The sequence below is a fragment of the Salvelinus fontinalis genome, chromosome 27 (genome assembly GCF_029448725.1).
Source record: "Salvelinus fontinalis isolate EN_2023a chromosome 27, ASM2944872v1, whole genome shotgun sequence".
NCBI lineage: Eukaryota > Metazoa > Chordata > Actinopteri > Salmoniformes > Salmonidae > Salvelinus > Salvelinus fontinalis.
Genome location: NC_074691.1, coordinates 27,159,317 through 27,184,316, shown reverse-complemented (window position 1 = coordinate 27,184,316; position 25,000 = coordinate 27,159,317). Strand labels below are relative to the sequence as shown.

General features: G+C 45.0%; 1 protein-coding gene across 4 annotated transcripts in view; it reads left to right on the top strand.

Annotated features, from left to right (window-relative positions):
- Positions 1–25,000, top strand: part of LOC129825376 (MAM domain-containing glycosylphosphatidylinositol anchor protein 2-like) — a 416,697-nt gene that overhangs the window by 242,087 nt on the left and 149,610 nt on the right. For 2 of the 4 annotated variants that reach the window (XM_055885438.1, XM_055885437.1), the window contains exon 9: positions 4,285–4,605. In XM_055885438.1, coding sequence (XP_055741413.1) covers positions 4,285–4,605 — 321 coding nt within the window. The remainder of the gene's footprint in view (positions 1–4,284; positions 4,606–25,000) is intronic. The other 2 variants (XM_055885439.1, XM_055885440.1) reach the window with 1 other exon arrangement.

The following is a 25,000-nucleotide window of genomic DNA, read 5'->3' as shown; positions in this document are numbered from 1 at the left end:
TAACCATACTGATTAAGCCTTGAATTCTAAATAAATCACAGACAGTGTCACCAGCAAAGCACCCCCACGCCATCACACCTCCTCCTCCATGCTTCACAGTGGGAACCACAGAAACGGAGATCATCCATTCACCTACTCTTCGTCTCACAAAGACACGGTGGTTGGAAACAAAAATCTCAAATTTCTCAAAGGACAGAATTTCACCGGTCTAATGTCCATTGCTTGTGTTTCTTGGCCCAAGCAAGTCTATTCTTCTTATTGGTGTCCTTTAGTAGTGGTTTCTTTGCAGCAATTCAACCATGGAGGCCAGATTCACACAGTCTCCTCTGAAGAGTTGATGTTGAGATGTGTCTGTTAATCGAACTATGTGAAGCATATATTTGGGCTGCAAACTGAGGTGCAGTTAACTCTAATGAACTTATCCTCTGAAGCAGAGATAACTCTGGGTCTTCCTTTCCTGTGGCGGTCCTTATGAGAGCCAGTTTCATCATAGCACTTCAGATTTTTTGTGAATGCACTTGATGAAACTTTCAAAGTTCTTGAAATTTTCCAGATTGACTGACCTTCATGTCTTAAAATAATCATGGACTATCGTTTGTGTTTGGTTATTTGAGCTGCTCTTTCCATAATATGGACTTTATCTTTTTCCAAATATTGCTATCTTCTGCCCCTTCCTTGTCACAACACAACTGATTGGCACAAATGCATAAAGAAGGAAAGAAATTCCATAAATTAACTTTTAACAAGGCACACGTGTGAATTGAATTGCATTCCAGGTGACTACCTCATGAAGCTGGTTGTGAGAATGCCAAGAGTATGCAAAGATGTCATCAAGGCAAAGGGTGGCTACTTTGAAGAATCTCAAATATAAAATCAATTTTGATTTGTTTAACACTTTTTTTGTTACTACATGATTCCATACATGTTATTTCATAGTTTTGATTTCTTCACAATTATTCTACAATGTAGAAAATAGTACAAATAACGAAAAACCATTGAATGAGTAGGTGTGTCCTAACTTTTGACCAGTAATGTATATAAATATTAGATCGATCAATGTCGGTATAGCATTGACTAATATATATTAGAATAGAATACAGTATATTATGACATGAGTAAAGCAGTATGTAAACATTATTAAAGTGACTAGTGTTCGATTATTAAAGTGGCTAGTAATTCCAAGTCTATGTATATAGGGCAGCAGCCTCTAAGGTTCAGGGTTGCGTAACCGTTTGGAAGCCTTCTAGGGATGGCTATTTATCAGTCTGATGGCCTTGAGATAGAAGCTGTATTTCAGTGTCTCGGTCCCAGCGTTGATACAGCTGTACTGACCTTCTTGATGATAGCAGGGTGAACAGCTGTGGCTCGGGTGGTTGATGTCCTTGATGATCTTTTCGGCCTTCCTGTAACATCGGGTGCTGTAGGTGTCCTGGAGGGCAGGTAGTTGGCACCCGGTGATGCGTTGGGCAGACCACACCACCCTCTGGAGAGGCCTGCGGTTGCGGGCGGTGCAGTTGCCATATCAGGCAGTGATACAGCCCGACAAGATGCTCTCAATTGTGCATCTGTAAAAGTTTGTGAGGGTTTTAGGGGCCAAGCCACATTTCTTCAGTCACACACAGTATCTGCGCATGTGCTTGGGTTACGCTTCACATTCTTACAACGTGTTAGCCACGAGACCAAAACAGCGAAGAAGTTTAGCGTCGCACTCCAACGCTCTTAGTTGATGTTTGAAATTGAACTACTTTGCTTTTTACTTTGTGCATCTACTTAATATTGCTGACTCTACCTTTAAGTTTTATTTTATTGTAATAAATATTTATTCCTTTCAGCTCTTCATTGTTTTTCCATTGCCTACTTACATTAGTGTTGCACGGTATACCGAAACTGCTGTAGTTTTTCGACACTAAAACAGTTATGTACTACAATTTGTGTTATTTTGGGGATTTTTGTCAAATTTTTCTGACGGATCAAGCCTGTCTATCAGCGCAGCGACATGTTAGCTCCCCACTTAGCCTGCGCAGGGAGTCTGGACTGCATCATGTTAGCTCCCCACTTAGCCTGCGCTGGGAGTCTGGGCAGCATCATGTTAGCTCCCCACTTAGCCTGCGCTGGGAGTCTGGACTGCATCATGTTAGCTCCCCACTTAGCCTGCGCTGGGAGTCTGGACTGCATCATGTTAGCTCCCCACTTAGCCTGCGCTGGGAGTCTGGGCAGCATCATGTTAGCTCCCCACTTAGCCTGCGCTGGGAGTCTGGACTGCATCATGTTAGCTCCCCACTTAGCCTGCGCTGGGAGTCTGGACTGCATCTTGTTAGCTCCCCACTTAGCCTGCGCTGGAAGTCTGGGCAGCATCTTGTTAGCTCCCCGCTTAGCCTGCGCTGGGAGTCTGGACTGCATCATGTTAGCTCCCCACTTAGCCTGCGCTAGGAGTCTGGACTGCATCATGTTAGCTCCCCACTTAGCCTGCGCTGGGAGTCTGGGCAGCATCATGTTAGCTCCCCACTTAGCCTGCGCTGGGAGTCTGGGCAGCATCATGTTAGCTCCCCACTTAGCCTGCGCTGGGAGTCTGGACTGCATCATGTTAGCTCCCCACTTAGCCTGCGCTGGGAGTCTGGACTGCATCATGTTAGCTCCCCACTTAGCCTGCGCTGGGAGTCTGGGCAGCATCATGTTAGCTCCCCACTTAGCCTGCGCTGGGAGTCTGGACTGCATCATGTTAGCTCCCCACTTAGCCTGCGCTGGGAGTCTGGACTGCATCTTGTTAGCTCCCCACTTAGCCTGCGCTGGAAGTCTGGGCAGCATCTTGTTAGCTCCCCGCTTAGCCTGCGCTGGGAGTCTGGACTGCATCATGTTAGCTCCCCACTTAGCCTGCGCTAGGAGTCTGGACTGCATCATGTTAGCTCCCCACTTAGCCTGCGCTGGGAGTCTGGGCAGCATCATGTTAGCTCCCCGCTTAGCCTGCGCTGGGAGTCTGGGCTGCATCATGTTAGCTCCCCACTTAGCCTGCGTTAGGAGTCTGGGCTGCATCTTGTTAGCTCCCGACTTAGCCTGCGCTGCGAGTCTGGGCTGCATCATGTTAGCTCCCCACTTAGCCTGCGCTGGGAGTCTGGGCTGCATCATGTTAGCTCCCCACTTAGCCTGCGTTAGGAGTCTGGGCTGCATCTTGTTAGCTCCCAACTTAGCCTGTGCTGGTAGTCTGGGCTGCATCATGTTAGCTCCCCACTTAGCCTGCACTGGGAGCCTGGGCTGCATCATGTTAGCTCCCCACTTAGCCTGCACTGGAAGTCTGGACTGCATCATGTTAGCTCCCCACTTAGCCTGCGCTGGGAGTCTGGGCAGCATCATGTTAGCTCCCCACTTAGCCTGCGCTGGGAGTCTGGGCAGTATCATGTTAGCTCCCCGCTTAGCCTGCGCTGGGAGTCTGGGCTGCATCATGTTAGCTCCCCACTTAGCCTACGTTAGGAGTCTGGGCTGCATCTTGTTAGCTCCCGACTTAGCCTGCGCTGGAAGTCTGCCTGCATCACGTTAGCTCCCCACTTAGCCTGCACTGGGAGTCTGAACTGCATCATGTTAGCTCCCCACTTAGCCTGCGCTGGGAGTCTGGACTGCATCATGTTAGCTCCCCACTTAGCCTGCGCTGGGAGTCTGGACTGCATCATGTTAGCTCCCCACTTAGCCTGCACTGGGAGTCTGGACTGCATCTTGATTTACCCAATTTATCAATAGAGATTTACCATTCAAATAAACTATTAAGTCAAATTGATTGTATAATTGATTCAATAATGCATACATGGCTGTCTGAAAAATGTTGATGTAAAAAAATCTTCCTTCTTTTTTTGCCGTGGTATCATTTGGTATCGTTTTGTTATCGAGTATCGTGTTGGTATCAAGTATTGTGATACTAACCTGGTATCGGTATCGAAGTCAGAATTCTGGTATTGTGACAACACTAACTTACATTTAACCCTTTCCCTGTTGGTTACCATGCTTGGTGACTTTTCATACTATTCTCTAGCTACTTTGATCCAAGCTAACAGCCATCACTCCAACTTTCTCCGTGGCATGGTTCTCTATACCAGCAGCGTATCTTGCTGATACTCAACTCAACTCATACTATCATTGTGTATATGTGACCAAATACTCAACGGAGCTGCAATCAACTCAAACTCCATCAAATCCATCGCAACATGGATGCTCATTCGCTTCCCCATCCCTCCACCTCTCCCTCCGTCGACCATTCCCCCTTACCCCGCCAGCCGACTTTCTAGATTCCCATATCAGTCCCTCCTCTGTTTTTCTCTTTCTTAGTTCCTCCCAACCTGACAGTGCCGCGGGGTAAGAGCCCCCTGGTGGTCCGGGAGGGTGACACGGTGGAGCTCGAGTGTCTGGTTTCAGGGAAGCCCAAGCCCATTATCCTGTGGTCTCGGGCCGATAAGGAAGCGCCCATGCCGGATGGGACCCTGCAGGTGGAGAGCTACGACGGGGTGCTGCGGATTGTCAACGTGTCCAGAGAGATGACCGGCTCCTACCGCTGCCAGACCAGCCAGTTCAATGGGTTCAACGTGAAGCCCAGGGAAGCTGTGGTGGAGCTCATCGTACAATGTGAGTAGAGGGTTGGTTTGAGTGTGGGGTGGGGTTTGTGTGGGTGGAGTTGTGTGGAGCATGCCTGAGTGTGTTAGTTTAAGGGTGCTTGTGTCTTTTCTGTATATTTGTTTGTATTTCTGGTCAATTTGATGTAATTTTAATGGACAAAAAATATGCTTTTCTTTAAAAAACAAGGAAATTTCTAAGTGTCACCAAACTTTTTAACAGTAGTGTATGCTGTGTTTGAATGGGCTGCCATCCAGGACCTCTATACCAGGCGGTGTCAGAGGAACGCCCTAAAAATTGTCAAAGACTCCAGCCAACCTAGTCATAGACTGTTCTCTCTGCTACCACACGGCAAGCAGTACCGGAGCTCCAAGTCTAGGTCCAAGAGGCTTCTAAACAGCTTCTACCCCCAAGCCATAAGAATACAGACTATTTACATTGCCTCCCCCCTTCTATGCCGCTGCTCCTCTCTGTTATCATCTATGCATAGTCATTTTAATAACTCTACCTACATGTACATATTACCTCAACTAACCAGTGCCCCCACACATTGACTCTGTACCGGTACCCCCCTGTATATAGTATATAGTCTCGCTAATATTATTTTACTGCTGCTCTTTAATTACTTGTAACTTTTATTTCTTATTTGTATTTTTTTTAAACTGCATTGTTGGTTAGGGGCTCGTAAGTAAGCATTTCACTGTAAGGTCTACACCGGATCATGTGACTAATACAATTTGATTTGATTTTGATTTGAATGATATACCTATGATTGTTTATGTGGCAGGTCTATCTCTTTGCATCATTCAAACAAGACCACACTCAATGTCTATTTGCTTGTGCTCACCTACAGCATGTGTGTAACAGAACAGCAGCCTCAATGGATCTAATCTTTCCCACACTGATAGAAAAAAAGTTTCCAAAAGGGTTATGGGCTGTCCCGATAAGAAAAACCCTTTTTGGTTCCAGGTGGAAACCTTTGTGTAAGAAAAGGAGAGCTGCACGCTCTTGGAGCTCAGATGCAAAAATTGAATAACTCAACGTTTTGACAGACAAGCTGTCTTCATCAGGTTATAATTGTCACATGTGCTCCCTCTTTGGCCTCTAGGTCACCAGGCTGCTCGTTATGGCACACACCTGTCACCAGCGTTACGCGCATCTGCGCATAATGGCACTCACCTGGACTCCGTCACCTCCTTGATTACCTGCTCTATATATGTCACTCCCTTTGGTGTCTTCCCCAGTCGTCGTTGTTTCTGTATCTGTGTCATGTTGGGGCACTGTTCGTGGTTCTTGTTGTGTTAGTTTATTTATTAAGTATATTCACTCCCTTAACTTGCTTCCCGACTCTCAGAGTACGTCGTTATAGTAATGACAAACTATGCGGGTCACTAGTTTATATAGTGTCAAAGGACCTACACAGGTGTCTGTAATCATGGCCGGGTGTGGCAGATATAAATACAACATGTAAAAAACATGACTGGATAACATACGATCATAGATACAAGACTCTACGGCTCTCCTGTTGTTTTTCAAGTCTTCTACTCCACTAGCCAGCACCTCGCCTAAACAGGTGTTCTACTCCACTAGCCAGCACCTCGCCTAAACAGGTGTTCTACTCCACTAGCCAGCACCTCGCCTAAACAGGTGTTCTACTCCAATAGCCAGCACCTCGCCTAAACAGGTGTTCTACTCCACTAGCCAGCACCTCGCCTAAACAGGTGTTCTACTCCACTAGCCAGCACCTCGCCTAAACAGGTGTTCTACTCCACTAGCCAGCACCTCGCCTAAACAGGTGTGCATTTCTTTCTCCTCCAGAACCCTTTTGGGTTTCATGTAGAACTGTCTGTGGAACGGGTTCTACATGGAACCCAAAAGGGTTATATCGGGTACCAAAAATGGTTCTTCGAAGAGTACTCCTATGTGTACAGCCGGTAACCCTTTTAGGTTCCAGCACCTTTCTTTCTACGGGTGCACTTTCTCTCTACCCACTCCACACTTCTCTTCCTCTCAACACACCTATCCAATTTTCCTTAGAAGGCAAGGAACATGAGTCCCATCCACAGGAGGTTGTTAACACCTTAATTGGGGAGAACGGGCTCATGGTAATCCCTGGAGTGGAATGGGTGTAATGGTTTCAAACACGTCAAACATATGGAAACCACATGTTCAGTCCAGACATTACAATCAGCCCGTCCTCCTATAGATCATTCCACCAGCCTCCTTTGGTCCCATCCTCTATATCTGTCAGGTTTCTCAGACATAGAGGCAACACCCCCTTCACACCTCTCAGCCTCTTAAAGAGGGGCATGACCAGCGCTATAGCTGAGGGATGGATAGCCTAGCTACCAGCTAACAGGGACACAAAGGCACTAACATGATCCATGACTAGGGCCTGTGTGTGTGAAGCTGAGAGGAGGCTGAGGAGTGGGTTATATACGCATACACACACTCACACACACACATACACACATACACACACACTCTCAGCAGGTTTCAGAACAGACCCTCAGCTCTGGTACCGTACTGTACTGCCTTCCATTGAAACCCTCCTCCTTAAGATCTGACATTCAAAGATAGCTTAGCGCCTAATTAGAAGAAGGCTAATTTATTCCTGCTGGTACTTATTTTGAATTCATTTATGTGCATTTGAATGGAATATTTAAAATCATAGACAGGGATTCAAAGCGGTGTCACTCATTCACAGGCATGGATGTTTTTCAGGAGAGAAAAGAACGAGGGAAAGAGGGAATTTAAAGCAATCCATGCATGGAGCCGGGTGAAGGCAACCAGTTTCTCTGGCAAGTGATTATAGGAAATAAGGGAAACTTATGGAAAGGGTTGATTCTGGGTCTGTGTGCCATACATTCAGATTGGTCTATTGTTATTGCTGCTTTAGAGCTTTCATGGCTGGAATCCCCATTGTTTTCTCACATGACCCAGTTAGCTAGATAGTCACTTTAGCCCTTGAATGTTCCAATCAAAACTGCCATATTTATTCTCTCTAAGCCAATAAAATACTCACTAACTAGATGATCACAAACAGGAGATTCTCCATTGAAAGGGCTTCATAGTCCAAGACCAGGCTTCATCTGTATCCATGAACCTGTCCCTACAGTAGGTGTGTATTTGGACTTTACAGTACAGTATGAACCAGTTATAGAACAGTTATGGAGCAAACAATCACAAAATGACTGGAATGGAATTATAATGGAGAAGGAACTCAAGTAACCAAGGTTCTTTTTTTGTTCTTTTTTATTATTTTGTTATGGCCATCACATCTGCGTTAGGTAATTAATGACTGGGCTCTGTGAGGAAAATGTATGAAGTTTTGATGTGCTTTGAGGACTAAACAGTGTTAGCTTTCTCTCAGAATTGATTGTTATTATAACACTGATGACAGGCAGCGCATATCAACGGTTATTACACAGTATATTGAGATACTTTTTGAAGCAGGTGTGTTAGTGCAGGGCTACAAAGAAACATGTCTCCCCGTGGGACACCAGGATAATTGACAGACATTGACTGACTTCTGTCTAGGTGGTTCGATAGGATCCCATTTTATAAAAGGCATCAGAGTCCATCATACATTCTAATGGATGCAGCTCCTCTTCCCTCTATTCTTTGGTATTTAGTATTAATTAGGATCCCCATTGGCCACTGCAGAAGCATCAGCTAACTCCTGGGGTCCACATGAAACATGACATAATACATAGTAGGGAACATTATTAGTCAAGGACTGAAATACATTTTATAATGTCACACACAGCCTACATACTAGTACATACACACAATATATATGTCAATACATAGTACAGTGCAAATTACAATACAATATATATAAAATGTCTGTGTCTCTTCACAGTCCCCTTTGTGCAGTAAGGTGTTCTATTATCTGTTTTTTTAAACTGGTTTAATTCCTAGCTTGGCTTTCCTTGGGGTGGTGGAGAGTTCCATGTAGCCATTGCTCAGTTTATACTGTGCTTTTCCCAGCCTCTGTTCTGGACCCGGGGACTGTGAATAGACCTCTGCGTGTCTTGTGTTGTACCGATGAGTGTCCGAACTGTATGCCAACTGCTTGAACAGACAGTTCGGTACCAGGGGAGATCAGTCACTCCCACTACCAGCAACAGGTCGTAATGACCCAGTCTGCCTTTGCATCGTGCGGCGGCAGCGGTGAGATGACTACTATTCTGCATATCGTTTGTCTTAGGGCAGCACAATTAGATCTGGAATAAAAGAAAACAAGATAACAAGGGGGCACTAACTCAAAGGGCTGTCCAGAAGCTTTTTAGCAACCCTCCGCAATCAATCACATTAATGAAAATATCTGTTAGGCAGGCTTGCTTATGCTTGTAGAAGAGAAGGCGTGCCATGCTGCTTCTCCTCATCAGGAAAATATGCAGATAAAACAAAGATGAAACGATCCTAATAGAATTTGCCCATATTACTGATTTTGTATTTATTTTGTCCCTTTTAAGAGGACATGAAAAAATAGAAAATGTCCTCCGTCTTTGATGTTAAATGGCTATCCTCCTCAGACTCGACAAACTGAAAACAGCATGCAGTTACTTAAAAGGTTTCATATATTCAAACAAAACGCAATGAACTATCTCGAAAGCAATTTTTTAAAGAATAATGTTCACCATGGAACACAAACTCATCTAGCTAATAAGTTGGTAAATTGTACCATTCTCCTCTGAATGAATCATCATCCCTCCTTATTATAACATGAGCCATACCCATGGAAATATACCATACATTCAAATGGCCTGTGCCAGTAACTGAAAAAAATGATCTGAATATTAAAATCCTACAGTGTAAGGGGTGCGTAATCGGTGGCAGGGAAGTTAGACGCAGGAGAGCAGAACTTGGTAATAGCCGGAGCAGTTAAACAGCAAAACCCACGGCATAAAAAGAACAAGACATTTGGGTACAAAAACCCGTCGCGCACCAATCAACACGTGCATAAGCACTTACAATAAACAATCCCACCCAAAGACATGGGGGGTACAGAGGGTTAAATACACAAAAAATGATTGAGAGAATTGAAACCAGGTGTGAGGAAAAACAAGACAAAACACATGGAAAATGAAAAGTGGATCGATGATGGCTAGAAGAGCCGCGACGCCGACCGCCGAGCACCACCCGAACAAGGAAAGGACCCGACTTCGGCGGAAGTCGTGACATACAGTCTAATGCTTAACCTCTCTGGGATATGTGGGACGTTAGCGTCCCAACTGGCCAACATCCAGTGAAAATGCAGAGCGCCAAATTCAAATAAATTACTATAAAAATTAAACTGTGATGAAATCACACATTCAATATACCAAATTAAAGCTACACTTGTTGTGAATCCAGGCAACGTGTCAGATTTAAAAAATGCTTTACGGCGAAAACAAAACGATGCTATTATCTGAGGACAGCACCCCAGCAAACAAACACAGACCATCATATTTCAACCCTCCAGGCGCGACACAAAACGCAGAAATAAAGATATAATTCATGCCTTACCTTTGACGAGCTTCTTCTTTTGGCACTCCAATATGTCCCATAAACTTCACAAATTGTCCTTTTGTTCGATTAATTCCGTCGATATATATATCCAAAATGTCCATTTATTTGGCGCATTTGATCCAGAAAAACACAGTTTTTACCTGTTACCTGTAAGCTTTGTCCAAACATTTCAAACTACTTTTGTAATACAACTTTAGGTATTTTTTAACGTAAATAATGATGACGGGATGATCTGTGTTCAATACCGGAGGAAAACAAAGTGTAGCTAGCTTTCAGGTCACGCGCCTCTAACAAAGAGTACACTTCTCTCTACCCTCGTTCTGAACAGTGTTACTTCTTCATTTCTCAAAGGAAAAACCTCAACCAATTTCTAAAGACTGTTGACATCCAGTGGAAGCAATAGGAACTGCAAGAAGGTCCCTCAAAAAAAAAAAATCAGAATGGTTTGTCCTCGGGGTTTTGCATGCCAAATAAGTTATGTTATACTCACAGACATGATTTAAACAGTTTTGAGTGTTTTCTATCAAAGTCTACTAATAATATGCATATCTTAGCTTCTGGGCCTGAGTAGCAGGCAGTTTACTTTGGACTGCTTTTCATCCGAACGTGAAAATACTGCCACCTATCCCAGAGAAGTTAACATCAGTTAACCCAAACTAAGCTAGCAGTGTTATTAAAAGACATATTGAAACATGTTCTCAGAATGTTATTTAATTACCTTGAAATAACCTATAATTTCCGTTCTCAGACAGTTAATAAAACATTTCAGGGAACCATAGAAAAATGTTCTCAGAACCTCTCTATAGCCTAAAACTGTACATTCCCAGAATAGGCAAAAACGTTTAGAAAACGTTCAAATTTAAAGGTCAGGAAACTTATGGCTTCGTTCCCTGAACCAATGGGAAATAAAAAACGTACGTTCCCAAAACTCCAAGTAACCAAATGTGCTACCTGGCTACATATGTTGTTGTTTCTAGTTTTACTTTTGGCTCGGAGTGAAGATGGGACCTTCAGGGCGGAGGGATATTTTTCACTGAGGGCCTATTTCCAAGGGCTCTCTATGGTCAGGGCGCGACAGAAGGAATATTCAGGAAGTAGACTGAGGTTGCGTCCCAAATGGTACCCTATTCCATTGCAGTGCACTAGTTTTGACCACAGCCTGATCAAAAGTAGTGCACTATATAGGGATAGGGTGCCATTTAGGATTCACCCTTGAGGCTATAGCTGCACAGATCTACTGGTCTAAAAGTGTGTGACCAGTAAAGGTGGTTCAGGGTGGCCTGTGTGGTGTGACAGGTGTTAGTGACATACTAACAAAGGTCTGAAAAGAGGGTCTGAAACAACTGAATGATCCTTTCTGACTGAAGAATATTGTTTTCTGCCAAGATACCATTAATCGAACCAAAATGTTATAAGTGGGAGAGGGGTTAGGGGTTAGGGGTTAGGGGTTAGGGGTTGTGTGTGTGTGTGTGTGTGTGTGTGTGTGTGTGTGTGTGTGTGTGTGTGTGTGTGTGTGTGTGTGTGTGTGTGTGTGAGTGTGAGTGTGTGTGTGTGTGTGAGTGTGTGTGTGAGTGTGTGTGTGTGTGTGAGTGTGAGTGTGAGTGTGAGTGTGAGTGTGAGTGTGAGTGTGAGTGTGAGTGTGTGTGTGTGTGTGTGTGTGTGTGTGCGTGCGTGCGTGCGTGCGTGCGTGCGCGGACTACAGACATGTCTGGTAGTCCTAATCTTAACCTGACTGATCCCTACCTCATTTCAGACCTTGTCAAAAAGGAACATTCAATTGTTTTATCAGCACCAACATCCCAAAGCAATGTTTATAATGAAGCCAGTCAGCAGTTAAGTATTGGTAGATCAATCAACGTGTTACTGTGTATTTTCAATGACTTTTTACAATCAGAGTACCTCATAGCTGGCATCAAAAGGTTGATACTGAACCCTATGAAAAGCCTTGAACAACAGTAGCCATTAGAAGTGACTGTTTATTTTGTCAGAAGGGGGAGGAAGGGGTCAATGTTATATACTGTAAGTAGTATGCATTGTATTCAGCTAGATTGTAGCAGTGTTCCTGTTCTGTATTCAGTTCCCATGCAGGCCCCTTACTTCTGCTCTACAGACACTCTCTCTCTCTTTTCCCACTATTCTTCCCCATCTCTCCCTCCCCATTTATCTTTCCCTCTCTCTCTCTCTCTCTCTCTCTCTCTCTCTCTCTCTCTCTCTCTCTCTCTCTCTCTCTCTCAATTCAATTCAAAGGGCTTTATTGGCATAGGAAACATATGGTAACATTGCCAAAACAAGTAAAATAGATCATATTAAAAAGTGAAATAAACAGTAAAAATTAACAGTAAACGTTACACTGACAGAAGTTCCAAAAGAATAAAGACAATACAAATATTGTATTATGTATATATACAGTGTTGTAATGATGTGCAAAGGGTTATCAAAATACAAAAGGGAAAATAAATAAACATAAATATTGGTTGTATTTACAATGGTGTTTGTTCTTCACTGGTTGCCTTTTTCTTGTGGCAAGAGGTCACAAATATTGCTGCTGTGATGGCACACGGAGGTATTTCACCCAGTAGATATGGAAGTTCATCAAAATTGTGTTTGTTTTCGAATTCTTCGTGGATCTGTGTAATCTGAGGGAAATATGTGTCTCTAATATGGTCATACATTTGGCAGGAGGTTAGAAAGTGCAGCTCAGTTTCCATCTCATTTTGTGGCTGCCTTTCTCAATAGCAAGGCTATGCTCACTGAGTCTGTACATAGTCAAAGCATTCCTTAAGTTTTGGTCATTCACAGTAGTCAGGTATTCTGCCACTGTGTTTATTTTTTTATTCTTTCCAATGTGTCAAGTAATTATCTTTTTGTTTTCTCATGATTCAGTTGGGTCTAATTGTGATGCTGTCCTGGGGCTCTGTGGGTCTGTTTGTGTTTGTGAACAGAGCCCCAGGACCAGCTTGCTTAGGGGACTCTTCTCCAGGTTCATGTCTCTATAGGTGATGGCTTTGTCATGAAAGGTTTGGGAATCGCTTCCTTTTAGGTGGTTGTAAAATTTAACGGCTCCTTTCTGGATTTTGATAATTAGCGGGTATCGGCCTAATTCTGCTCTGCATGCAATATTTGGTGTTTTACATTGTACAAGGAGGATATTTTTGCAGAATTCTGCATAAAAGTATTTTTAGCCAGATCCTAATTGGTATGTCAAATTTTATGTTCCTTTTGATGGCATAGAATGCCCTTCTTGCCTTGTCTCTCATATCGTTTACAGCTTTGTGGAAGTTACCTGTGGCACTGATGTTTAGGCCAAGGTATGTATCGTTTTTTGTGTGCTCTAGGGCAATCGTGTCTACATGAAATTTGTATTTGTGGTCCTGTCGACTGGACCTTTTTTGGAACACCATTATTCTGGTCTTACGGAGATTTACTGTCAGGGCCCAGGTCTGGCAGAATCTGGGCAGAAGATCTAGGTGCTGCTGTAGGCCCTCCTTGGTTGGTGACAGAAGCACCAGATCATCAGCAAACAGTAGACATTTGACATCAGATTCTAGTAGGGTGAGGCCGGGTGCTGCAGACTTTTCTAGTGCCCTCGATGATATACTGTATATGTTGAAGAGGGTGGGGCGTAAGCTGCATCCCTGTCTCACCCCACAGCCTTGTGGGAAGAAATGTGTGTGTTTTTTGCCTATTTTAACCGCGCTTTTGTTGTTTGTTGTTTGTACATGGATTTTATCATGTTGTTTGTTTTCACCCCAACACCACTTTCCATCAATTTGTATAGCAGACCTCATGACAAATTGAGTCAACAAATCAACAATCAACAAAGCATGAGAAGACTTTGTCTTTGTTTTGGATTGTTTGTTTGTCAATTAGGGTGTGCAGGGTGAATACATGGTCTGTCGTATGATAATTTGGTAAAAAGCCAATTTGACATTTGCTCAGTACTTTGTTTTCACTGAGGAAATGTACGAGTCTGCTGTTAATGATAATGCAGAGGATTTTCCCAAGGTTGCTGTTGACGCATATCCCACGGTAGTTATTGGGGTCAAATTTGTCTCCACTTTTGTGGATTTGGGTGTTGGGGAAGATGCCAGAGCTAAGGATGATGTTAAAGAGTTTTATTATAGCCAATTGGAATTTGTTGTCTGTATATTTTATCATTTCATTGAGAATACCATCAACACCACAGGCATTTTTGGGTTGGAGGGTTTTTATTTTGTTCTGTAGTTCATTCAAGGTAATTGGAGAATCCAGTGGGTTCTGGTAGTCTTTAATAGGTGATTCTAAGATGTGTATTTGTATTCCAAATAGATTGGAGAAGTGGTTTACCCATACATCTCCATTTTGGATAGATAATTCTTTATGTTGTTGTTTGTTTAGTGTTTTCCAATTTTTCCAGAAGTGGTTAGAGTCTATGAATTCTTCAATTACATTGTAACGACAGTCGTAGTCCTCCTCCTCCTCAGACGAGGAGAGGAGAGAAGGATCGGACCAATATGCAGCGTTGGTTGAATACATAATGATTTTATTAAATAAAGACGAACACGAAGAACACTTGAATAAACTACAAAATAACAAACGACGTACACAGACACAGGAACAATCACCCACAAACAAACCGTGAGAACAGCCTACCTTAATATGGTTCTCAATCAGAGGAAACGTCAAACACCTGCCTATAATTGAGAACCATATCAGGCAACACATTTAACCCAACATAGAAACACTTAACATAGACTACCCACCCCAACTCACGCCCTGACCAACTAAACACATACAAAAACAAGGAAAACAGGTCAGGAACGTGACATACATTGAGCTGATTTCTGACGTGACGTGCTGTTCCTTTTTTTCCCGTAGTGTATTTCTGTATTGTTTTAGTGATTCACCATAGTGAAGGCGTTGGCTCAGGTTTTCTGGGTCTCTATGTTTTTGGTTGGACAAGTTTCTCAATTTCTTTCTTATGTTTTTGCATTCTTCATCAAAACATTTGTCATTGTTGTTAATTTTCTTCGGTTTTCTGTTTGACATTTTTAGGGAAACTGAGAGGTCAAATATACTGTTAACATTTTCTACTGCCAAATTACACCTTCACTATTACAGTGAAATGTTTTGTCCATGAAGTTGTTAAGAAGGGATTTAATGTGTTGTTGCCTAATTGTTTTCTGGTAGGTTTCCACACTACATTCCTTCCATCTATAGCATTTAATATTACTCAGTTCCTTTGGCTTTAATGCCTCATGATTGAGTATTTCTCTGGTCAAGACTGTGATTTTGCTGTTGTCTGATAGGAGTGTCAGTGGGCTGACTGAATGATCTGAGAGACGCTGGGTTGAGGTCAGTGATAAAGTAGTCTACAGTATAGTGTCTCTCTCTCTCTCTCTCTCTCTCTCTCTCTCTCTCTCTCTCTCTCTCTCTCTCTCTCTCTCTCTCTCTCTCTCTCTCTCTCTCTCTCTCTCTCTCGGCCTGTCTCCCGCGGTGTGAGAGTGAGCCAATCCCTCTGAGACGTTCTTCTCGCCTGCTTCTCCAGATCGCAGCATGAACAAGTAAGAGAGGGAGCAGGAGCAAAGCCGCAGCGTTTAGTAACTCGATCAAGGGCCGAGGTACAGTCCTCTAAAGCAAAGAGCATTAGAGGCGTGATGGAAGGAGCCGAGCGGGGCCCAGTTGACAGCTTTGATATGTAAAAACCTGCATCTGTTCACTGCCCGGCTCGCACTGGCCGAGCCAGAAGGGGAGGTAGGGAAGGATTGAGAGGACTCATCTCATCTCACCACAGTATCCAGGAAATATGTGTTGGCTCTAATAGAAACGCAAAGCAAAGGCACAAATCATATCTCCAGCTGTGAAACTCTAATGTTCTTATTAAAACTTGTGAGATTATGTGAAGCCCTGCGACTGTGAGGAGAGAATAGAGGGAGGGAGAGAGGGATAGAGAGGAAGGAGTAGAGATGGACAGAGATCCATCCTGGCTGGACCGTGGCGGTTGTCTGTCGGGATTAGAACAAATGAATCCTCTCTCTCTCCCTCCCTGCCTCCATCTCTCTCTCCCCTCTCCTTTCTCTCTCTCTCTCTCTCTCTCTCTCCCCTCTCTCTCTCTCTATCTCTCTCCCCCCTCTATCTCCTCTCCTTTCTCTCTCTCTCTCTTCTCTTATTTTCTCCTCTCAGCCCCTGAGCAGTGTCCCATACTTATATTTTCCAGGTCCCTGTTCTGCTGTTTGTCGTGTTCCTTTCCTCCATACCACGTTATGCCCACCTTTTGTGCCTTTTGTGTGATCCTCGCCCCGAGCATAGCAGCGGCTCTAACTGACATACATCAAACGACACCCAGATGAGGATAAAGGGATAAAAAGAGCAAAAAATTATACGATTATTGTTTTTAATTAATTTTCCTTTCTGCAATCACGAAGGCGAGAACGACAGCTCGCAGGGGCTACACTCTAACATGAATATTTTTCTCTGACTATGCTTACTAACATTTTAATAACCAGTTTTTATAGAACAATGATGAATTGATTAGCTGCGTCGAACGAACTGTGTTGCCGCAGCAGCAAAGGCCAGTGAACGTGTTGGTTGTAAACCGGAATCTTGGATAGAGTCATTTACCAGCAAGTCGATGGCGGTGGTAAATCTATAAGTTATTTGGTGAAACCCACCACGCATACCGGCGACTACCACATTGATTAACTTTAATTGTATACTTTATGACTATCTAAAAGTTGAATAACATGTTGGCGCCGATCCTGCTGTTGGAAGTGCATTTTTTTTGTTTTCTCTGGCCTTAATAGAAGCAGTGAAGAGGGCTGTGTTCAAACAAAGCAGCAGTGGATCTCTGCATTATTCAACAACACATAGAGACTCATTATGAATAGTTAATTCATCGTTAAATATTCCATCAGTTTGACTAGTTAATGACTGTTAGGTTCTGTATCAGAACTCAATATCAAAACACATTGGATTTCCAAAGGTTGCACCAATAAGAAGGGTTCTCCTTAGATAAAAGGCCTATATTTATTTGTATTGCGTGTGTGTTTGTTTCCCTGCGGGCTGTGCAAAAGTCAATGCAGCAAGAAACATGTGACAGGTCTGTATGGTACGGTATGGAACTGTATGGAACTATACGGCTCGTTGGCTTGAAACTGTGAGGAATAGACATTATAAATCTGTGTTGTACCAAGGTGGTTGTGGTGTGGTGAAAACGAAGAGAGAAGGACAGAGTGAGAGGGAGAGAGGGGGGAGAGCAGACAGGGAGATGGAGAGGCAGAGAAAGTAGAGGAAGGGAAGGAGAAAGAGCAAGATAGAGTGAGAGAGAGACAAGAATAGGCTGTTGCCTGTGCCACATGGGAAAAACTGGTGAACCTTGAACCCTACCACACAAAGGGAATGGAGTCTGCCTAACACCATACCACATGGATAAGCGCACGCACGCACACACGCACGCACGCACGCACGCACGCACGCACGCACGCACGCACACACACACACACACACACACACACACACACACACACACACACACACACACACACACACACACACACACACACACACACCAAAGTGGTCTCCAGCAGTGTGTTTGCGTCTACTTTATTTATGCGGCTCCCTGATGGATGTATCAGAAGTCTGAGTCGAGGGAAATGACATCTGAATGCCAAGCTTTTCCTGAACCTGTGACATTCAGTGTCCCTGTCAACATGGACACACACACACACACACACACACACACACACACGCACACACACACACACACACACACACACACACACACACACACACACACACACACACACGTGTAACACCAGACTACAGATTCTGCTCAACTCTTTTACATTACAAAACCATATTAAAATATTCTCTGATGTTTTCCACTCAAACATGATTTTGTATTTATTTTTCATTCATATAATCCTCTGTGAGGTTATTCTGTTCACATTCACACTTAGCAGGCAGCGAGTCTAACTCATCCTGATGATTTGTTTAATTTCTCATATACAGTAAGTTATTCATTAAAACCCTGGTGATGAGAGGCTGAGGACAGGGCCCAGATTCACAAAACCTTCTTAAGAAGAAATGTCTTCTTAACTGCTATTTTTCCCTTAACTATAGACTTCAAATCAAATTGCATTAGTCACATGCGCCTAATACAACAGGTGTAGACCTTAGTCAAATACTTACTTACGAGCCCCTAACCAACAATGCAGTTAAAAAAAATATGGATAAGAATAAGAAAAACAAGCAAATAAAGAGCAGCAGTAGAATAACCATAGCGGGACTATCTATATACAGGGGGGTACCGGTACAGATTCACTGTGCGGAGGCACTGGTTAGTTGAGATAATATGCCCATGACAGTAGAGTTATTAAAGTGACTATGCATAGATGATAACAGAGAGGACCAGCGGCGTAAAAGAGGGGGGGCAATGCAAATGATCTGGGTAGCCATTTGATTAGATGTTCACGAGTCTTATGGCTTGGGGGTAGAAGCTGCTTAGAAGCCTCTTGGACTTAGACTTGGCGCTCCGGTACTGCTTGCCGTGTGGTAGCAGAGAGAACAGTCTATGACTAGGGTGGCTGGAGCCTTTGACAACTTTTAGAGCCTTCCTCTGACACCACCTGGTATAGAGGTCCTGGATGGCAGGAAGCTTGGCCCCAGTGATGTACAGGGCCGTATGCACTACCCTCTGTAGTGCCTTGCGGTCGGAGGCCAGCAGTTGCCATACCAGGCAGTGATGCAACCCGTCAGGATGCTCTCAATGGTGCAGCTGTAGAACCTTTTAAGGATCTGAGGACCCATGACAAATCTTTTCAGTCTCCTGAGGGGGAATAGGTTTTGTCGTGCCCTCTTCACGACTGTCTTGTTGTGCTTGGACCATGTTAGTTTATTGGTGATGTGGACACTAAGGAACTTGAAGCTTTCAACCTGCTCCACTACAGCCCTGTCGATGAGAATGTGGGCATGCTCGGTCCTCTTTTTACTGTAGTCCACAATCATCTCCTTTGTCTTGATCACATTGTGGTAGAGGTTGTTGTCCTGGCACCACATGGTCAGGTCTCTGACCTCCTCCCTTTAGTCTGTCTTGTTGTTGTCGGTGATCAGGCCTACCACTGTTGTGTCATCGGCAAACTTAATGATGGTGATGGAGTCGTGCCTAGCGTTACAGTCATGAGTGAACAGGGAGTACAGGAGGGGACTGAGCACACACCATTGAGGGGCCCCTGTGTTGAGGATCAGCGTGTTGTTACCTACCCTTACCACCTGGGGTGTGGCCCATCAGGAAGTCCAAGATCCAGTTGCAGAGGGAGGTGTTTAGTCCCAGGGTCCTTAGCTTATTGATGAGTTTTGAGGGCGCTATGGTGTTGAACGCTGGGCTGTAGTCATTGAATAGCATTCTCACATAGGTGTTATTTTTTGTCCAGGTGGGAAAGGGCAGTTTGGAGTGCATTAGAGATTGCATCATCTGTGGATCTGTTGGAGCGGTATGCACATTGGAATGGGTCTAGGGTTTCTGGAATAATGGTGTTGTCAGCCTTTCAAAGCATTTCATGGCTACAGACGTGAGTGCTACGGGTCGGTAGTCATTTAGGCAGGTTACCTTAGTGTTCTTGGGCACAAGCACTATGGTGGTCTGCTTAAAACATGTTGGTTTTACAGACTCGGACAGGGAGAGGTTGAAAATATCAGTGAAGACACTTGCCAGTTAGTCAGTGCATGCTCGCAGTACACTTTCCTGGTAATCCCTCTGGCCCTGTGGCCTTGTGAATGTTGATCTGTTTAAAACCTCTTGAAGCTAGGGGGCAGAATGTTTTTCTTTGGAAAAATAACATTCCCAATGTAAGCTGCCTATTTCTCAGGTCCAGATGCTAGAATATGCATATAATTGACAGAGTAGGATAGAAAACACTCAAAAGTTTCCAAAACTGTGAACATATTGTCTGTCTGCAGGCGAAAACCTGAGGAAATCCAACCCGGAAGTGCCTCTTATTTTGAAAAATCACTGTTCCATTGCCTGCCTTTTGTCCATTTAAAGGGATATCAACCAGATTCCTTTTCCCATGGCTTCCTCAGGTTTGTGAACAGTCTTTGGACATAGTTTCAGCTTTTATTCTGAAAAATGAGCGAGATTTATCAAATCGCGTCAGTGGATAGCTGAATGTCCTTCCATTAGTTCATGCGCGCGAAAGTTGTAGCTCGACATTGTCTTTATCTCTGTTATTGAATAGTTTACCGTCCGGTTGAAATATTATCGATTATTTATGTTAAAAACAACCTGAAGATTGATTATTAAAAACGTTTGACATGTTTCTACAAACTTTACGGATACTATTTGGAATTTTCCTCAACCCTTGATGACCTGCCTAAGGCTGTGGAATACTGAACATAACATGCCAAACAAATTGAGTTTTTTTAATTAAAAAAATAATCTTTATCGAACAAAAGGAACATTTATTGTGTAACTGGTAGTCTCGTGAGTGCAAACATCCGAAGATCATCAAAGGTAAGTGATTCATTTTATTGTTTTTCTGACTTTCGTGACCAATCTACATTGCTGCTAGGTGTTTGTAATGTTTTGTCTAGTGATTGATAAACTCACACAAATGCTTCCATTGCTTTCGCTGTAAAGCATATTTTCAAAATCTGACACGACAGGTGGATTAACAACAAGCTAAGCTGTGTTTTGCTATATTGCACTTGTGATTTCATGAATCTAAAAATGTTTAGCAATTTTTTTTTTTTTTGGCGCTCTGCAATTCAGAGGTTGTTGATGAAAATGATCCCGCTAAAGGGATCCGTGCGTCAAGAAGTTAAAGGTCTTACTCAAATCGGCTGCGGAGAGAGTGATCACACAGCCTTCCGGAACAACTGATGCGGTCATGCATATTTCAGTGTTATTTGACTCGAAGCGATCATAGAAGTAGTTTAACTCATCTGGTAGCTCATGTCACTGGGCAGCTCTCGGCTGTTCTTCCCTTTGTAGTCTGTAATGGTTTGCAAGCCCTGCCACGTCTGTCCAGCGTCAGAGTCGGTGTAGTACGATTCGATGTTAGTCCTGTATTGACGCTTTGCCTGTTTGATGGTTTGTTGGAGGGCATAGCAGGATTTCTTATACGCTTCCAGGTAAGAGTCCTGCTCCTTGATAGCAGCAGATCTAGCCTTTAGCTCAGTGCAGCTGTTGCCTGTAATCATTTACATTTACATCTACATTTAAGTCATTTAGCAGACGCTCTTATCCAGAGCGACTTACAAATTGGTGCATTCACCTAATGGCATCCAGTGGAACAGCCACTTTACAGTAGTGCATCTAAATCTTTTAAGGGGGGGAGGGGGGCAGAAGGATTGGTTTATCCTATGCTAGGTATTCCTTGAAGAGGTGGGGTTTCAGGTGTCTCCGGGAGGTGGTGATTGACTCCGCTGTCCTGGCGTCGTGAGGGAGTTTGTTCCACCATTGGGGTGCCAGAGCAGCGAACAGTTTTGACTGGGCTGAGCGGGAACTGTACTTCCTCAGTGGTAGGGAGGCGAGCAGGCCAGAGGTGGATGAACGCAGTGCCCTTGTTTGGGTGTAGGGCCTGATCAGAGCCTGAAGGTACTGAGGTGCCGTTCCCCTCACAGCTCCGTAGGCAAGCACCATGGTCTTGTAGCGGATGCGAGCTTCAACTGGAAGCCAGTGGAGAGAGCGGAGGAGCGGGTTGACGTGAGAGAACTTGGGAAGGTTGAACACCAGACGGGCTGCGGCGTTCTGGATGAGTTGTAGGGGTTTGATGGCACAGGCAGGGAGCCCAGCCAACAGCGAGTTGCAGTAATCCAGACGGGAGATGACAAGTGCCTGGATTAGGACCTGCGCCGCTTCCTGTGTGAGGCAGGGTCGTACTCTGCGGATGTTGTAGAGCATGAACCTACAGGAACGGGCCACCGCCTTGATGTTAGTTGAGAACGACAGGGTGTTGTCCAGGATCACGCCAAGGTTCTTAGCGCTCTGGGAGGAGGACACAATGGAGTTGTCAACCGTGATGGCGAGATCATGGAACGGGCAGTCCTTCCCCGGGAGGAAGAGCAGCTCCGTCTTGCCGAGGTTCAGCTTGAGGTGGTGATCCGTCATCCACACTGATATGTCTGCCAGACATGCAGAGATGCGATTCGCCACCTGGTCATCAGAAGGGGGAAAGGAGAAGATTAATTGTGTGTCGTCTGCATAGCAATGATAGGAGAGACCATGTGAGGTTATGACAGAGCCAAGTGACTTGGTGTATAGCGAGAATAGGAGAGGGCCTAGAACAGAGCCCTGGGGGACACCAGTGGTGAGAGCGCGTGGTGAGGAGACAGATTCTCGCCACGCCACCTGGTAGGAGCGACCTGTCAGGTAGGACGCAATCCAAGCGTGGGCCGCGCCGGAGATGCCCAACTCGGAGAGGGTGGAGAGGAGGATCTGATGGTTCACAGTATCGAAGGCAGCCGATAGGTCTAGAAGGATGAGAGCAGAGGAAAGAGAGTTAGCTTTAGCAGTGCGGAGCGCCTCCGTGATACAGAGAAGAGCAGTCTCAGTTGAGTGACTAGTCTTGAAACCTGACTGATTTGGATCAAGAAGGTCATTCTGAGAGAGATAGCAGGAGAGCTGGCCAAGGACGGCACATTCAAGAGTTTTGGAGAGAAAAGAAAGAAGGGATACTGGTCTGTAGCTGTTGACATCGGAGGGATCGTGTGTAGGTTTTTTCAGAAGGGGTGCAACTCTCGCTCTCTTGAAGACGGAAGGGACGTAGCCAGCGGTCAGGGATGAGTTGATGAGCGAGGTGAGGTAAGGGAGAATGTCTCCGGAAATGGTCTGGAGAAGAGAGGAGGGGATAGGGTCAAGCGGGCAGGTTGTTGGGCGGCCGGCCGTCACAAGACGCGAGATTTCATCTGGAGAGAGTGGAGAGAAAGAGGTCAAAGCACAGGGTAGGGCAGTGTGAGCAGAACCAGCGGTGTCGTTTGACTTAGCAAACGAGGATCGGATGTCGTCGACCTTCTTTTCAAAATGGTTGACGAAGTCGTCTGCAGAGAGGGAGGAGGGGGGGGGGGGGGGGGGAGGAGGATTCAGGAGGGAGGAGAAGGTGGCAAAGAGCTTCCTAGGGTTAGAGGCAGATGCTTGGAATTTAGAGTGGTAGAAAGTGGCTTTAGCAGCAGAGACAGAAGAGGAAAATGTAGAGAGGAGGGAGTGAAAGGATGCCAGGTCCGCAGGGAGGCGAGTTTTCCTCCATTTCCGCTCGGCTGCCCGGAGCCCTGTTCTGTGAGCTCGCAATGAGTCGTCGAGCCACGGAGCGGGAGGGGAGGACCGAGCCGGCCTGGAGGATAGGGGACATAGAGAGTCAAAGGATGCAGAAAGGGAGGAGAGGAGGGTTGAGGAGGCAGAATCAGGAGATAGGTTGGAGAAGGTTTGGGCAGAGGGAAGAGATGTTAGGATGGAAGAGGAGAGAGTAGCGGGGGAGAGAGAGCGAAGGTTGGGACGGCGCGATACCATCCGAGTAGGGGCAGTGTGGGAAGTGTTGGATGAGAGCGAGAGGGAAAAGGATACAAGGTAGTGGTCGGAGACTTGGAGGGGAGTTGCAATGAGGTTAGTGGAAGAACAGCATCTAGTAAAGATGAGGTCAAGCGTATTGCCTGCCTTGTGAGTAGGGGGGGAAGGTGAGAGGGTGAGGTCAAAAGAGGAGAGGAGTGGAAAGAAGGAGGCAGAGAGGAATGAGTCAAAGGTAGACATGGGGAGGTTAAAGTCACCCAGAACTGTGAGAGGTGAGCCGTCCTCAGGAAAGGAGCTTATCAAGGCATCAAGCTCATTGATGAACTCTCCAAGGGAACCTGGAGGGCGATAAATGATAAGGATGTTAAGCTTGAAAGGGCTGGTAACTGTGACAGCATGGAATTCAAAGGAGGCGATAGACAGATGGGTAAGGGGAGAAAGAGAGAATGACCACTTGGGAGAGATGAGGATCCCGGTGCCACCACCCCGCTGACCAGAAGCTCTCGGGGTGTGCGAGAACACGTGGGCAGACGAAGAGAGAGCAGTAGGAGTAGCAGTGTTATCTGTGGTGAGCCATGTTTCCGTCAGTGCCAAGAAGTCGAGGGACTGGAGGGACGCATAGGCTGAGATGAGCTCTGCCTTGTTGGCCGCGGATCGGCAGTTCCAGAGGCTACCGGAGACCTGGAACTCCACGTGGGTCGTGCGGGCTGGGACCACCAGGTTAGGGTGGGCGCGGCCACGCGGTGTGAAGCGTTTGTATGGTCTGTGCAGAGAGGAGAGAACAGGGATAGACAGACACATAGTTGACAGGCTACAGAAGAGGCTACGCTAAAGCAAAGGAGATTAGAATGACAAGTGGGCTACACGTCTCGAATGTTCAGAAAGTTAAGCTTACGTTGCAAAAAATCAATAAAATTAAAAATCTTATTGACTAAAATGATATAGTACTGCTGGCTGGTGAAGTAGCCTGGCTAGCAGTAGCTGCGTTGTTGAAAGTGAAGCTGGCTAGGTGACCTCGACAGTTTCTCTAAATTTCTCTAAACTACACAATTATCATGGATACAAGGACAGCAAAGACAACTAGCTAACACTACGCTAATCAAGTCGTTCCGTTGTAATGTAAGTTTCTACAGTGCTGCTATTCGGTAGGAGTTAGCTAGCTAGCAGTGTTAGCTAGCAGTGTTGGCTAGGTAGGAGGACGGCAGCGCGGCAGGCGAAAATAGCTGGCTAGCTAACCGATAATTACTCAAAGTTACACAATTATCTTAGATACAAAGCTAGCAAAGAAAACTATGTAGCTAGCTAACACTACACAAAACAAGTCGTTCCGTTGTAATGTAATCGTTTCTACAGTGCTGCTAATCGGTGGCTAGCTGGCTAGCTAGCAGGGTTGACTACCTTACGTTACGT